This window comes from Dipodomys spectabilis, unplaced genomic scaffold (genome assembly GCF_019054845.1).
Source record: "Dipodomys spectabilis isolate Male_0828 unplaced genomic scaffold, ASM1905484v1 ptg000365l, whole genome shotgun sequence".
Classification (NCBI taxonomy): Eukaryota; Metazoa; Chordata; class Mammalia; order Rodentia; family Heteromyidae; genus Dipodomys; species Dipodomys spectabilis.
This window is the reverse complement of record NW_024871042.1, coordinates 15,952,532-15,967,240: the sequence shown is the minus strand read 5'-3', so window position 1 is coordinate 15,967,240 and position 14,709 is coordinate 15,952,532. Positions and strand designations below refer to the sequence as shown.

The following is a 14,709-nucleotide window of genomic DNA, read 5'->3' as shown; positions in this document are numbered from 1 at the left end:
GATTCTCCTGATGGGATTACAGGTGTGTACCACCACAACCAGCGTGCATTTTTCATTGGAAGGAAAAGGTGCCACACTAAATCAACTCATCAGCCAGTCATGGAGGACAATCACTCCATTGCTGAAGTAGATGTGTAAGGGCTCTGGAGTGATAGAGGGCTGCCCTAGAACCTGATTCTGGACACACTTGACATCATTTGGATGTGACTGGGTAGTTGATTGCTTGGCTAACAGATTTCTTTCCAGTCATTTGCCAGTTATCATTTATCTATGTGCTGGTGTAGATTTCACATTCTTCTGGACAGCAGCAGCATGAAATTCTCAGACTCTCTATTCTGGAGCAGCATTCCTCCTATGACTCGGTTTCTGAATCTTCTGAGATTATCAGCCAAAGGATATAGAACATGTGCTATACTATGCATGGCCTAGGCGTGCAGCCTGGCTAGTATTCATGGAGAGGAGTGATGTCCCTGAACCTTCCAGTCCCAGAGTGACTGGAAGAGCAGCTAATGAAGGCCATGATGAACCCCAGTGGCTCTCTGATCAGAACGCAATTGTCAGGAAATGCAATCAAAATAATACGGCTAATTCTGCAAGGAGTGGAACCCTGGTGACCACAGTTGTGTGATGCAGACCAGTAGGTGACTTGTAAAACTGCACCTATCCAGCAGAAGCAGGTCCCACCTTCCTCCAACCATACTGGCCAGGTATGGGGAGGGGCTGCAGGAACCGCTCTCATTGAGAACATTCTGCCTGGATCCCAAGACTCCAGCCAAGCCTCCTAGTCTTTGACCAATGGGATACCAGAACTGGGGCCACACCCACATTCCATGAGGTAGTACTGGTATTCCCTCTGTTGGCTTACACCACTACCAGCAATTAAAGTATTTAGAAGTGATGAGTGGTGATAGAGTGAATCAAGGTGCGTTTGGAGATACAGTAGAAAGTACACATAGTGGTGACTAAGAGAAGAGAGGTGATTTCAGAGAGCCTGGGAATGTGTCCCCCCCACCTAGACTATCCCAGTGTTGGAATGTGTGACCAAACATGGTAAAAAAAAAAAATTAGCTGCAGGATAGAAAGTACACCAGAATACCAGCAGAGGAATTGTCCTAAGAGACCTGCAGAATTCAAGAAAAACAGAAAAATTGAAAGGGGAGGTAACCCCAAATAATCCCATGGAGACTGTAATTTAACCAAGAGTGTAGCCAAAGACCATGCAGATCCTGAGCATCCTCCACCTTTGGGCACAGAGCTGCCAGGGTCAGGAGTGTCACAGATCCCAATAGCACCCATAACCTGGAAAGGTGCTACCAACACCTGGCGAACCAGCAGTTCTGCAATGAGATTGAACTACTGAAGCAGGAAAATAAATAGCGACAGGACCAACTGAGGAAGGAGAATGAGAAGATAACCTATGTGCAGGAAGCCCTGAAAACAGAGCTGGAACTCCACAAGCTGTCAATCTGGATGTTGGTTTCAGAAAAAAATTTGATTTACAATCTGCCCTGGCAAACAGGACAGTGCAACAGGTGGCCAGTGAAAGAGAACTGGAGCAGAAGAGTGATACCAGCCACCTGCAGGCTTCTCAGCAGCACATCACAGAGCTAGGGATGAAATGGTCTGCAGTCTCCACCATACAGAATGAGACTGACAAGAGCAAAACCTAGAGCTCAAAATGGAAGAATGCAATAACATGAAGCTTTGGCTACAAGTAAAGGCCAGAGACTATGAAGACCTGGAAGAAGAGAATGCTGAGCTGCAGGAAAGTCTGGAAGTGCTCCCGACACTAAAGGCTGATATGACTAGTGGAGCGCGAAGAGTTGGAAAGAAAACTAGAGAACAGGAAAGGGTTGGTGACAGAGTTAAAGTTGGCGAGAAACATCTTTTCAGAGGAAGTGGGAGTGGACAGTTCCACATGGAAGGAAAAGGTTCAGTGGGTCTTGGAGCCACTGAGAGGAGCCAACTGAGAGGAGAAAAAGCAAGGGGGGAGGCAGGTATTGGACCTAGAGAGCAACCTGGTAGAACCAAGAAAGCAGCTGACAGAGCTGCCACTCCACAGCCCTCTTCAGGTCCATCTTAGGCTGAGCTGCAGCTTCAGGCCCAGGCCTTCTAGTTGCAGAAGGAGCTCAAGAAGCTGGAGGAATAATCCAGGTACAGAAAAACCAGAACATCGGTCTTCAGAAACTGGAGCAGCAGGAGCAGCAGGAGCAGCTATGGATACTGGAGAAGGCTGATGAATGGAATCAGCATGTCAAAGATTGGCACAAGATCCTAGAAACAATGAGAAAGGAACATGTGACCATGAGATGCACACTCATATACAATCAAGAGCTGAAAGATCAGTTGGCCTGGCTTCAAGATGGCGCTCCACAGGCTGAGTGGTGAGGGGGAGTTTGCCAGCTTCCTGTACTCAGAGCAGCAGGTGAAAAAAACATCCACAGGAGAAGCTGGACCAGCTAGATGAGAAGTTAGGAGAATGGAAAGAGAGGGCTGAGTTAAAGAGCCAAGTGGCAAGAATCTGCAGTGTGACCAGTCGCTGACCTGCTGCAAGCACTTAGAGCCACTTGTGAATGACACATGGCCTCCATTGAGCAGCTGACCTCAAAGAAGGAGGCGCTGCAGCAGCACCTGGTGAAGCAGACCCAGCTGCTGGAGCAGCTAAAGCAAGAGGTGCAGAGCAAGTTGGGGGACCAGACAATGCCTCAAAGAAGAAAGCAAAGAAGATGAGCAAAGAAGAAAGAGGTGAGGAAGCAACTTCCCCTGATGTGACTGTCCCCAAGGGAGTAAGGAAAAACCCCACAAACCATGTGGGATTTTTTACCATGAAGTGCTACACATTTCTGAATCAAAGAAGGTGAAGCTCAGACAGCAGCTTCAGGAGCAGCAGGCCTGTTGTGGGTGCCTAAGGAGTCTAGCAGCCCAGTGCCAGAGAAAGCTGGAGCACCAGGCCCTCTTCTCCAAGTGCTAGATCTATGGCCCATTTGCAAAGAGGAAGCAGGATACTCATAGGTGTGCAAGAAGAAGCTGAAACTCTTCTTCATTGGTGACCTCCCTGACAAGGTGGAGTATCAGAATCAAGTGGATGACTTCCAACATGGATGCAGCCAGCTGTCAGAGCACATGACAGCCATCAAGAAGGAGATTTGTAAAGAAGAGATGGAGTCCTGGGTGAGCTGTATCAGATTAAAGATGAGCTTGTCAGCCAGCGATCCCAGGAGCAGAGGGAGAAGAAGGAGCTGCTGTTTTTGCCTTGCAGGTGAGGGCACTGGGTGCCAGGACAAGATGTTGCTACTGAGGACACCTCAGACCTTTCTAGCCCCATGGAGATGGAAGTTATGGAGGAGCAGCAAGGTTTTAGGAAAGTGAAACTAAAAGACAATGCGAACCCTGTCCACAAAGAGGATGGGGTGCTTGGGCCCTGGAGAACCCACTACACAGCAGACGGTGCCTCTGCTTCCCCATATCAGCATCACCAAGAGTTTGCCCTGCCTCCCTTTCTTTTCCAAGACTTATGCAAATAATGAGTTTCAGATAATTAATAATATTCAGAGACCTAGAAGCTACCACCTAGAGAAATGGGCTCCTTGTCCTCTTGCATGTACTTTGGGACATGGAAGCTAAGTGGCATTATCTTGGGCCTTGTTATAATGGGGGATGGGAAGGGGTAACTGTAGGCAAATCAGAACAAAGACTGCTTGCTGGGACGTAACCCCAAAATAAGGACATCTAAGAGTCCATTGGTTGCCAGGAAAGGGGCCTATATGATGTTTATTACAAAGAGTAAATTCTTCACAAAGTAAGATGGGGAGTGATGGCATCGTTTTTTTTTTTTTTTTATTAGCACATTATATTAGTGACGTTATTTTAAAAATTACTTCCATAACATACTCATATTATTTTCTGATATATCCTTATGCTGATTTATGGAGGCATTTTCATAATTGTTTAATTTTTAAGGAAAAATGATAGTATGTCTTCCAATTAAGAAATAGTTAACATTTTATGTTGGTGCATTCATGCATTTTTAATATTCTGTACCAGCAACATTGAATTTTCTTGCTTGTATTTTAACAACCTACAATGTTAGTAAATTGTGGTGAAAGAAAAGCAAGTACAACCTGAAAAAAAAAAGAAGAAAAGGTTATTAAACCTGACAATTTTTGGAAAGAAAGAAATGACATTAATAGAACAAATGGAGGTATCCTGTCATGGAAAACCATACACAAAAGAGGTGGAAAATGCAATGCAGAATAAGAATGCACAATTACAGTACAACTATAATGATAATGTCAAGCATCTCAATTTCACTTAAAAATTGTTCAAGTGACAAATGTGGCATATTGGTCATTGAATCAAGTAAAATATTAAAATCAAATAAAAGTAATATGAAGGTTCGAAGGGGCTTAAGGCTGGGACGACCATAAGAAGCAATTGTAAGATTGAAGGCTGCAGATAAATGTCCATGTCCCCTAGCTCCTTGATCAATGTGATCTTCAAGGACCATGGTAACAAAATACAGCATTACACAACAGATGTTTCTGGAGTGATTGGCCTTGTCCTGGCAGCCCCAACCTCATGGAAGATGTAGAATCATCCCTATCCAGGTAAATCTCAAAAAGTCCATCAGACCTGGAAGAATATAAATCAATTAACTAGACACTTTTTTTCTGTACCATTCCACAGGAGTGCCAGAGTAACAACCTCAGTATTCCCTATTTTCCATCCCATGCAACTATAATCGTGTCACATCAGAACTTCATGGTATATTTGCTACCTTTCTAGCTACATGACACCTTTTAGTAAAGATGAAATATGTTACTTTGAAATATGTTACTGTCAAAGAAAAGAAAACTGACATACTATGAAAATCCCATCAATTATGTAAAGCTCAATTTCACTGACAATAAAATGAGGGAAAAATATGTCTTGGAATCTATACAAGTCATTCAGTCTACAACCGAAGAAGATGCTTGTATACAAAATAACATTCTTTTTATCCCATTTATTGTTGTAAGCCATGAATTTATTCAACAAACTCACATTCAAAATTTTCTTTTCCCCAGACTTAAAGCTAAATTCCCTGTGATATTCTACCTTTCCTTCTGCTTCTCTTTAACCAAGCTTTTTCTAGGTAATCATAGACTTTCTCACCATCAGTTTTAGTTTAATTGGTGTAGACCTGTCTTTCTTTATTACTCTCAAAGAGAAAAATTCTCTGTCTGGCAGAAATGCTTAGCAAAAACTGAAAAGGAGAAATATGGTAATGATATTGTGCCTAAATATATGATATATAAACAACCTTATGACTTCATATGATTTTCTCCAACACAAGTTGCTCTTTTCTGTTTGTCTGTTTTTACAACTTTTAAAGTAAAGAACCTCCAGCATCATCTTTGCTGATTCCTACAATCCCTCTAGAAAATATCAAGGTAATAGTTAAGTCTTTCTTCATCCTGATTCTGGTCCAATGTTGAGCCAGAATTGTGCCTATATTGGGGGTTGAATTCAGGATCGAGGAGTTATCATTTAGTTTTTTTCACTCAAGGCTAGCATTCTACCACTTGACCCACAGCTTCACTTCTAGCTTTCTGGTGATTAATTGGAAGAAAGAGTCTCAAATGTTCAGAGTCAATAGATTTTTCTGTCTAAGCTGGCTTCAAACTGCAGTTCTCTGTTCTCAGCCTCCTGAATCACCAGGATTATAGGCATGAGCCACTGGGACTCAGCTGGAGTTCTGAGAAGAGTTTTGAGAAGTGTTTCCAGGTATTCAGCTAAGTAATTCCTCCTCTGTCTGTGACCATGATTTGGTTCAGCTACAGTGACTTCCCAGCCTCATTAGGAATATCTGTTAGTAATCTCAAACATCATCATTGTTTCTGGCCAAAACATATCTTCAGGAGTTCAGTTCAATTTAGCTAAAGCTGTTCAAATGAAATTATACTACTAAAGAATCATAAAAATACACTCTAGTTCCATTTTTAAGTACAACCTTAGTATAAATTAAAAATTTCCCTTAAGTCATAAATATATGATGTGTGTTTGTGTGTGCGAGAGAGAGAGAAGAGAAAAGAAATGACAGAGAGAAAGAGAGAGAGAGAGAGAGAGAGAGAGAGAGAGAGAGAGAGAGAGAGAGAGAGAGAGAGAGAGAGAGAGAGAGAAAGAGAGTATCTCTTATTTGGCAGTTCTCTGATTATGTAACTGTTTCCCAGAAAATTTCCACCACTTGTTTCTCACAGAGGTTGTAAGTTATTTGCTCTTCTCTTCCAGCTCTCAGCTTTGCTCTGAGCATAATTTTTTCCAATATAGTTTCCTAATAGCTTTACTAACAGAAAGAAGGTGAAGAGCCCTTTGGGGGCCAAAATCTGGACTTAGTTTTGGCTGTGTAGTAATTTTCTGATTATTGCTGATTTTTATTGGTATCTGAATATTTTGAATAATCAAATGTGGAATCATGGATACTCATCTGGTATGGCATTCCCCCCCCCCCCCCCACCACCGTTGGCTTCTGCCAGTGAAACTACTGCATTACATATCCAGAATTGTCAATCTTTATTCATGACATCTTCTCTGTTTAGACTATGAACCTTCTGATTGGAGCAATCCCAGTTCATCCCACCTTTTCTTCAGTCTCTCAACCTCAGAATACTAAATTTTACCTGACATTTTCAAACATACCTCGGAAACTTAGATCTCCATGATTTTTATGTCTCCACGATTTTTATGTCTTCATTACGTCTCTTCTTTTACCACATATTTATATAGTAAAACAAAATTATACAGTGTGCTTATTTCAATTAAAAATTAACTCGAGGGAAAAGGGTGAAAATACAGCCGTGGAGCTCACTGGACACTGATGAAAGTGAGCTATACAAGTTGTGGGTAGAGACAGGGTGGAGAGACTAGGAGAGAGGGAGGAAAGGGAAGACGCTGTATGAAAGGAAATGTACTCATTACCTCACTCATGTAATTGTAACCCCTCTGTGCATCACCTTTATAGTAACAATTAAATACAAATATAATCAACTTAAAATTAATGCAATTAAAAATTTCAACTAAGAATTTCTACATTATAAAAGGGAGTCATTATATACTATTGAAGTTAATTTCAATTTTATTTTTGGTTAGCAATTGTGGAGAGGGGGCACTGTCCCTGAGCTTTTTGCTTAAAGCTAGTGCTCTACCACTTGAGTCACAGCTCTACTTTTGGCATTTTGGTGATAATTTGGAGATAAGTGTCTTTATAGACTTTCCTGCCTGGCCTGCATTTGAACCACAGTGATCCTACCACCGGAGTAGGTAGGACTACAGGCATGAGCTACCAGCAATTTTTTTAATTAAAAAATTTTTACTCCTTGAAACATTCTGCCTAAAACTTTATATCATGATTTGTTCAATAAACGTCGTGTTTTCTAACCAGAAATACTGATAAATAAATGCAAGCAATGTTAATTTTATCCATAAATGTTTATAACATTGCAATTTTCAAGCTCCTTTATATAAATTATCTTTTTTTTTTGTTGGTGGTGGTCATGGGGCTTGAACTCTGGGCCTGGGCACTGTCACTCAGCTCTTCAGCTCAAGGCTAGTCCTCTACCACTTAAGCTACAGTGCCACTTCTGGTTTTCTGGTAGTTTATTGGAGATAAGAATCTCACAGATTTTGCTTCCCGGGCTGGCTTTGAACCATGATCCTTAGATCTTAGCCTCCTGAATAATTGAGATTACAGGCATGAGCCACTGGTGCACGGCTATATCATCATCTTTGAAGCAGTATTCTTTCTTTTCCTGTGTATGTGTGTGTGGGGGGTGGGGGGAGTAGAGAGGGGGAGGATCTGGCAAGGTGCTGGTACTGGGGCTTAAACTCTGGGCCTGAATGCTATTCTTAGCTTTTTTGGCTGAAGGTTAGTGCTTTACAATTCACTTAATCATTTTGCTCATTAATTGGAATAAGAGTCTCATGGATTTGTATTTTTAGGCTGTTTTGAACTCAACCCTCAGATCTCAGCCTCCTGAGTAGCTAAAATTACAAGAGTGACTCAGTGGTGCTCAGCTTCAAGACATTCATTTACTTGAATATTTAATCATAACTAGCTAAATCAGCTGTACAAAATAAAATTCTTTAAAAGTAATGTTCAGGAATCTAAATTACTTTCTCTTCTTTGCCTTTTAATGTTAATCCAGAACGTACTAATTACTAATTTACTGATCGTGGAAGCTTAAAAATGCTTGTAAGTATTTGGAATGCATCTAGTTATAATGCACCATGAATCCTTAGGAAAAGGAGAAATGTAACATCATTGCCATTAGGTCTGACAGAAAAACAGCCCCCTTCCCTCTTTACCCCCATTTCGTGAACAAAAGTACCTGACTGAAACTGGTAATCATTGCGACTGTCAATCACTTCACTTTCAATTAACTAACTGACTGTGAGTTAGCAAAAGCCCTGCCCCCATACTCTGAGGTCACTTCCGCATCTGCTGCGGCCACACTTCCTCTCGCCCCTTCCCTATATAATCTTTCTTTGCCTTCAGTTCATACAACACCCTACTCTACGGTGGGGCCTGGAAGTTTGGCTCTCCCAAATAAACTCTTATCTGCCTGAACTCGCGGTGGTCTCATTTCAGCAACCCCCTACAATGAACATTTTTCAGGACTTTCAGCCTATATCTACTTGAATAAAATTTTAGGCCTAAAACATTTTTATGCCTGAACATTGAGTATGCAAATAGTTTCAAAGGTTATAAAAAACACTTTCCATTATTAGCTGCTCTTTCACTCTAATCCCTCAGATTAGATCAAGGATTTCAGTCTCAAGGATTTTTCTGAAAGAGTATCCACTTTAAGCAGAATTTCTATTTGTAAGAATCGTTACAGCTATTACTATCAAAAACTTAGTTCCCAAGTCACACTGATCTGTCTCAATGACTCCTACACATTCAATAAAAGTGAGACACTCTAGTACTCAGGTATGGTGGTAGATGCCTGTAATCCAAGCAATTGAAAGGCTGAGGCAGGAGGATCCTAAGTTTGAGGCCAGCTTGGGCTATATAGTGAAGTCCTGTCTCTAAGAAACCAACCACAACAAAAATGATACTGGAGTACAATTTGTTTTTTTCTGAAATATGTATATCTTACAAATTTTGATGAATCTAGAAATTGTAGAAACATGTGCCTGTAATGTGGAGCTAAAAATTAGTTGAAAAAAATGTCCCAGTTTTCATAAATAAAATATTCATGCCTATAATGTGAATTGAAAAATGGAAAATAATTGTAGATATAATAAGCTCTTTTTGAAAGCAAGTGACAGAATTAAACATCACTTTCCTACATATGTGGAGTGACATTTTCATTTTTTTCCAAGATCATTTAGTTTTTGTGTGACTCGAGTTTGTAAACATGCCATAATATCTAGTGATTACATAATGATGATTTCATGCTTCTGGCTTCATATAAAGGTGGCTAGACAGAGCGGCAAAATCAATTTCTTTTTTCATCTTTGTGGGAAGGGACAAAAGGAAATTGAATGCAAGATTTGCATTAAAACCGTGTCAGAATTTTAAGTCAGCAATCTGTTTTACTGGAAGTGAACACCAGGTGCAGTCAAGTGGAGTTACTGTGCTATGATACTCAGCCCACAGTTTTATCAATAAATAAAACCTTTGTTTAACTCTTGCCTTGTTTGGGTTTCATTACCCAGTGTTCTTCATTCCTATGACCTAATATTCTCTCTTATTTGTCTTGCCTAAAGTATTGAAAGGCAGGACTACTCTTGGGCAAAGTTCTAAAGTAGGTAAAACTTGTATTAACCCATGACCTTTTTCAGTTCACCTCCCTGTTCCCAGATATCTCCTCCATTTTCCCCTTGCTCACGATTTACCCTGCATCTTTCAAGGGTTCATTCTGTCTCCCGTATCCCAATCTTTCTGTAATTATGTCATTTCTCTGCTCAGATTATTCTGGTGGCCATAACAACAAACTGGGTAGCCAAATTCTTTTCTTCTTACCTCCAAGTTTTATTTCCTCCTCTCCCTCACATCTTCTAAGGCAAGTGGGTCACTCACCCTGCAATTTTTATTCACAAACTTTCACTCTGTGCTTTTTGCCTGAGAAGGCCTTCACACTTCATCTGGATGTACAGCCAAATTACTCATTCCAGCTTGTCTCAATAGACGCTCCTCCTCCAGGCCTCTCCTCTGCCCCTCATTTATACCAAACACACAGCGCTTTAGATTGTAGTAATTGTCTATGAGGCACTGTACTGTTTTCCTTGTAAACATAATCTCATTTAAATTTCACAGCATTCTCAAATTGAGGAAATAGAGACACAAATAAGTTACATAGTTTGCCCAAGGTCACACTACTGGAAAGACAGAACCAGGAGGTTGACTTGAAGTCCTACAATCCTCCCATATGCTCCTTGCTCTTTCATCTTTGAATGATAGAAGGAGGACCTATTTAGGTTTTCTAACTAAAATGCATTTATAACCAAAATAAGAGTTTATGAATAAGTCACTATATTCTTAGGTAGAACTGACCAACTAAGTAGAATCTATGATACATTGAGGAAAAGTGTGAGGGGGAAAATCCTTACTTAAAATTTTTAGAACAATTAAATGTGGTATGAGAAGCAAATGTTTAAGACAATTTATGCTTTGAGAAGGACTAGTGTACAGGGAAGTAAATAAATGTGGGGTTGACTTCCTGGAGTTTAACAAAATTGAGAGGAAGATGACACCAATCTACTGTGTTATACACTAACCATATCTCAGTTGGATGTAAAACCTAGTTTTTGCAGTATAGTGTATGCCTCTAATGTAGGATCTTGGATTAGTATTATTTGTCTTTTTCTAAATTTTTTATTGTGAAAATACTGTACAAAGGGGTTGCAGTTACAAGAGCAAGATAATGAGTACATTTCTTATCCAGTATTGTTGCCTCCTCCTCTGTTTTTCCCCTACCATCCCTTGGCCCTCGGTAGGATCCAGGTTTTTGGAGCAATCAGACTTGGCACTGGGGTCAGCATCCTTTCAGTTCTGAGGCAGAGGTGTACCACTTAGAAAATCCTATTTCTTATATTCAGAGGCTCATCCACTTCTGTTTTCTGAGGGTTTTGTTTGTTTGTTTTGTTTTATTTAGTGCTAGTAGTGGGGCTTGAACTCAGGGCCTTGTACACTCACTTGGCTTTTTTGCCTAAGGCTAGCACTTTACTACAGAAGCCACCCCTCCACTTCTGAGCATCTCTTGGGTTTATGTGCCTGGGCTGACTTCAAACTTTGATCCTCAAGTCTCAGCTTCCTCAGTAGCTCGGATAATTGGTACCCAGGTGAGGTTTTCATTTTTAAGTAATTACAAATTCACAGGAAATTGAAAAACTAAAACAAAACCCAATGGTTACATCATACATGATAAAATCCATTATCAAACCTGGGAAATTGATGTGATATATTTCCCATTAAGTATCAAATGAGAAAAATGAAAATCTATTCTAAAATTAACCTGGACATTCCATTCTACATTTGTTCTTATTCTCAAAATGCTAACCATGTTGATAGACCCAGTAAAATAAGGTCAGTCAGGTCTACAGGGAAGGTTCCTCCACACTGGTATAGGTGATACTCAGACTCCATCCAAATGCTAGGTTGCAGAGGATCTCACATCAAAGACAAGGATCTTCAAATATCTGAACTTGAACAAGTCACTTGACCTTTGTAAGCTTCAGTGTTTTCATCTTAAAGAATTTCTCCTGCCTATTTCATATAGGGCTGTTTTAAGGATCATATGTGATGGTATATAGGAAAGAGTCAAGTAGGCAGTGAGCTAGCCAACATGAAGATTATACTCTCTTCTCAAAATACTACTCATTATAGAAGTGTAGATTGCCAAAGTGGTCTTCTTAGAAGCTGGAGGAAATGACTTCCTCACTAGCTAGACATTCCATCTTATGCAAATGACCTCCCATTCTATCCCTAAGAAAAAAGCATTGGGGCTTACTTCTTGCATACTGGAAGTCATGAGTCTGTTTTAAAATAAAGACTACTTAACTGCTTCTTCTAGAAAGTTGATTGTATTTTAAGTAGCTTGTATTTTATTATGACTGCAAGATTACCTTTGTTATGACATGCAATATAAAACAGCTATTCATGACAATACTAAGAAATGATAAGGATACAAAATTAGACATTGGATAGTTGATGAAGTACATTTGAAAACCATGAAAGTGCTTTGTTTCTTTGTCTATATGGAGAAATTAGAGGAACTCACAGTTTTGGTTTTGAATAAGAAAGATAAAACTCTAATTTCGACAGTAAGGGTGGAGAAATACAGAGGAGAAAATAAAGTTAAATTATGGATAAAAGTCCTTGAGGAGAATGTTTTGAGTATCACAATAAAAATGTTGAAATCTCTTTTATTTTCCTTCCGTCCCCTTTTCCTTATACAGGCTGGCATGGCTCTGACCTACGACCCTACAGCTGCCATACAGAATGGGTGAGTAGATTAATACTCTCCATTTTCATTCCTAAGAAATGTTACAACTTTGAATCAGGATCAAAAGAAAACATTCAAATATGTTTTGTTTTTGTGTAGTATCCTTAAGCCACACATCAAATAATTCTTACCATTGTAATGGTCTCCTCTTTTGTGGTTCTGAGCTCCATTTTCACAGTTCCCTACCTAGGGATGCACTTTTCTGTTCTCTCCTCTTTCTCACTCCCATGACCCTCGTCCTGCTGCAGTGAGTCAGAACACCTTAGATGTGAGGGAGAGCGTTTGGCCTCTCTAAAGTTCTGTGAATTATGACTACTTCCTCTTCTGTCCTGCTCCTTTTGTCTTGTAATTGTAAACACATAGTCACTGGATTGTTGTTGTCTCTGATTTTCAGTCTTTTAAGATAGTTTGCTCAGTGGAATTGTCTCTCATTCTCATTAAAGAATCAGTCATAATGTAGGCTTCCTCAATATTAAGAGTAACAGAGTTAAGTTTCTTTTATTTATTTTTCTTTTTGAGTAGTGACCTTAATGAAAATGTGTAGAATGGGAGGCATTTAAATAATTAATTCTTATTTGACAAACAAGCATTGTGTGGGGAACCTTTGTTCTACCTAGGGCCTTTTGAATATTTATAACATTTTATATATACACACATATATATATATATAATCTTGATATATATATACATACATATGTAGCTTGATTTTTATTTTTTAGAGGAAAACCCAGACTGATTCCCATATGTTTTACACTAATTTACACTTCAACCAACAGTGCATGAGGATTCATTTCCCTCCAGCATTTGTTGTGGTTTTTTGGATGATTGCCAATGTGACTGGAAAGATATCAAATTTTGTATTACTTTTTTTAAAATTTGTATTAACTTTATAGCTCCCATTCTGTAGACTATCATTTCAGTCTGGTAACTGGTTCCTTTGCTGTGCAGAAGCATTTTAATTTGATGCAATTTGTTCATCAGTCCTTGCTCTTATTTTCTGAGCTATTAAAGTCTTATTTAGAAGAGCATTGTCTATGCCTGTATGTTCAGGTGTTTTCCCTGTTTTTACATAACAGTTCCAAAGTGTCAGGTTTTTAGTTTAGGTATTGCATCCACTTCGCATTAATTCTTGTACAGGATGACAGATAGATTTATTCTGAGTTTTCTACATATGGATATCTAGATTTCGCAGCACAATGTGTTAAAAAGTTGTCTTCCTCTATTCTGTTTTTTTTTTCCTCTTTTAGTGTCATCAATTTGTTCTTTAGTTTTTTTCTGATTTTTTAGGCTGTAGTAAATGGAATCATTTTCTTGACTTTTTTCTTAGAATGATCAGTTTGTACACATACAAAAGCTACTTAATTTTATGGCTTTTGTATTCTGAGTTTTTATTCTATTACTTAACTGGAAGTAAATAACTGAGCTAGAAGTTTTCTGGTGAAATGTTGGGAAGTAGTTTCATTTGTAAATAGGGATAATCTGATTGCTTCCTTTTCCTAATTTTATTAACTTAAGAGGTCTTTTGTGTAAAGCTTTGTTAGTCTTGTTTATATATTTAAAGAATCAATGTTTTGTTCATTGAGTCTGTATTTTTTTCAGTCTCTACTTCATTAATTTATGTTCTGATCCCCTTACCTCCTATTCATTTATTGTTTGTTTGTTTATTTTTTTTGCAACACTTGGTTTTTATGAACTCAGGACTTTAACTTTTCTAGATAGGTGCTGTAGCACTTAAGACATATATCCAGACTTTGTTTTACTTTTCAGGGAAGTTCTTATATTTTTTTTCCCAGACTGGCCTCCAAACATAATCCTCTTAGCTATAGGCTTCCATCTAGCTGAGATGACAGACAAACACCACCATTTGGGCTCTGTCCTGATCTTTGTTATATCATTTTGCCTACTAAGTTTGTGTGGCTTGTTTTTGTTTCTCTAAGAAATGGAAGTATATCATTAGGTTACTTATTTGAGATTTTTTGATATTTTTAAATTTAGCCACTCATTGTTAAACTTTACTCTCAGTATTGCTTTTACTGTGACCCAAAGATCTGTTAAGTTATGGTTCCATTTTCATTTAATCTTAGGAATTTAAATGTTTCCCCCTGTATTTCTCTAATCTTCCATTTATCATTCAAAACTATGTTGTTTAATCTCCACGTGTGTGTTTATTTTCTGTAGTTTTTCTTGCTATTTCTAATTTTTATTACATTATGATTTGATA

At 38.9% G+C, this 14,709-nt stretch overlaps 1 protein-coding gene across 1 annotated transcript in view; it reads left to right on the top strand.

Annotated features, from left to right (window-relative positions):
* The window catches only part of Rbms3 (RNA binding motif single stranded interacting protein 3), a 743,920-nt gene that overhangs the window by 619,939 nt on the left and 109,272 nt on the right, over positions 1 to 14,709 (top strand). The window contains exon 8 of the mRNA XM_042666502.1: positions 12,442 to 12,488. Within this exon, the coding sequence (XP_042522436.1) occupies positions 12,442 to 12,488 (47 nt within the window). The remainder of the gene's footprint in view (positions 1 to 12,441; positions 12,489 to 14,709) is intronic.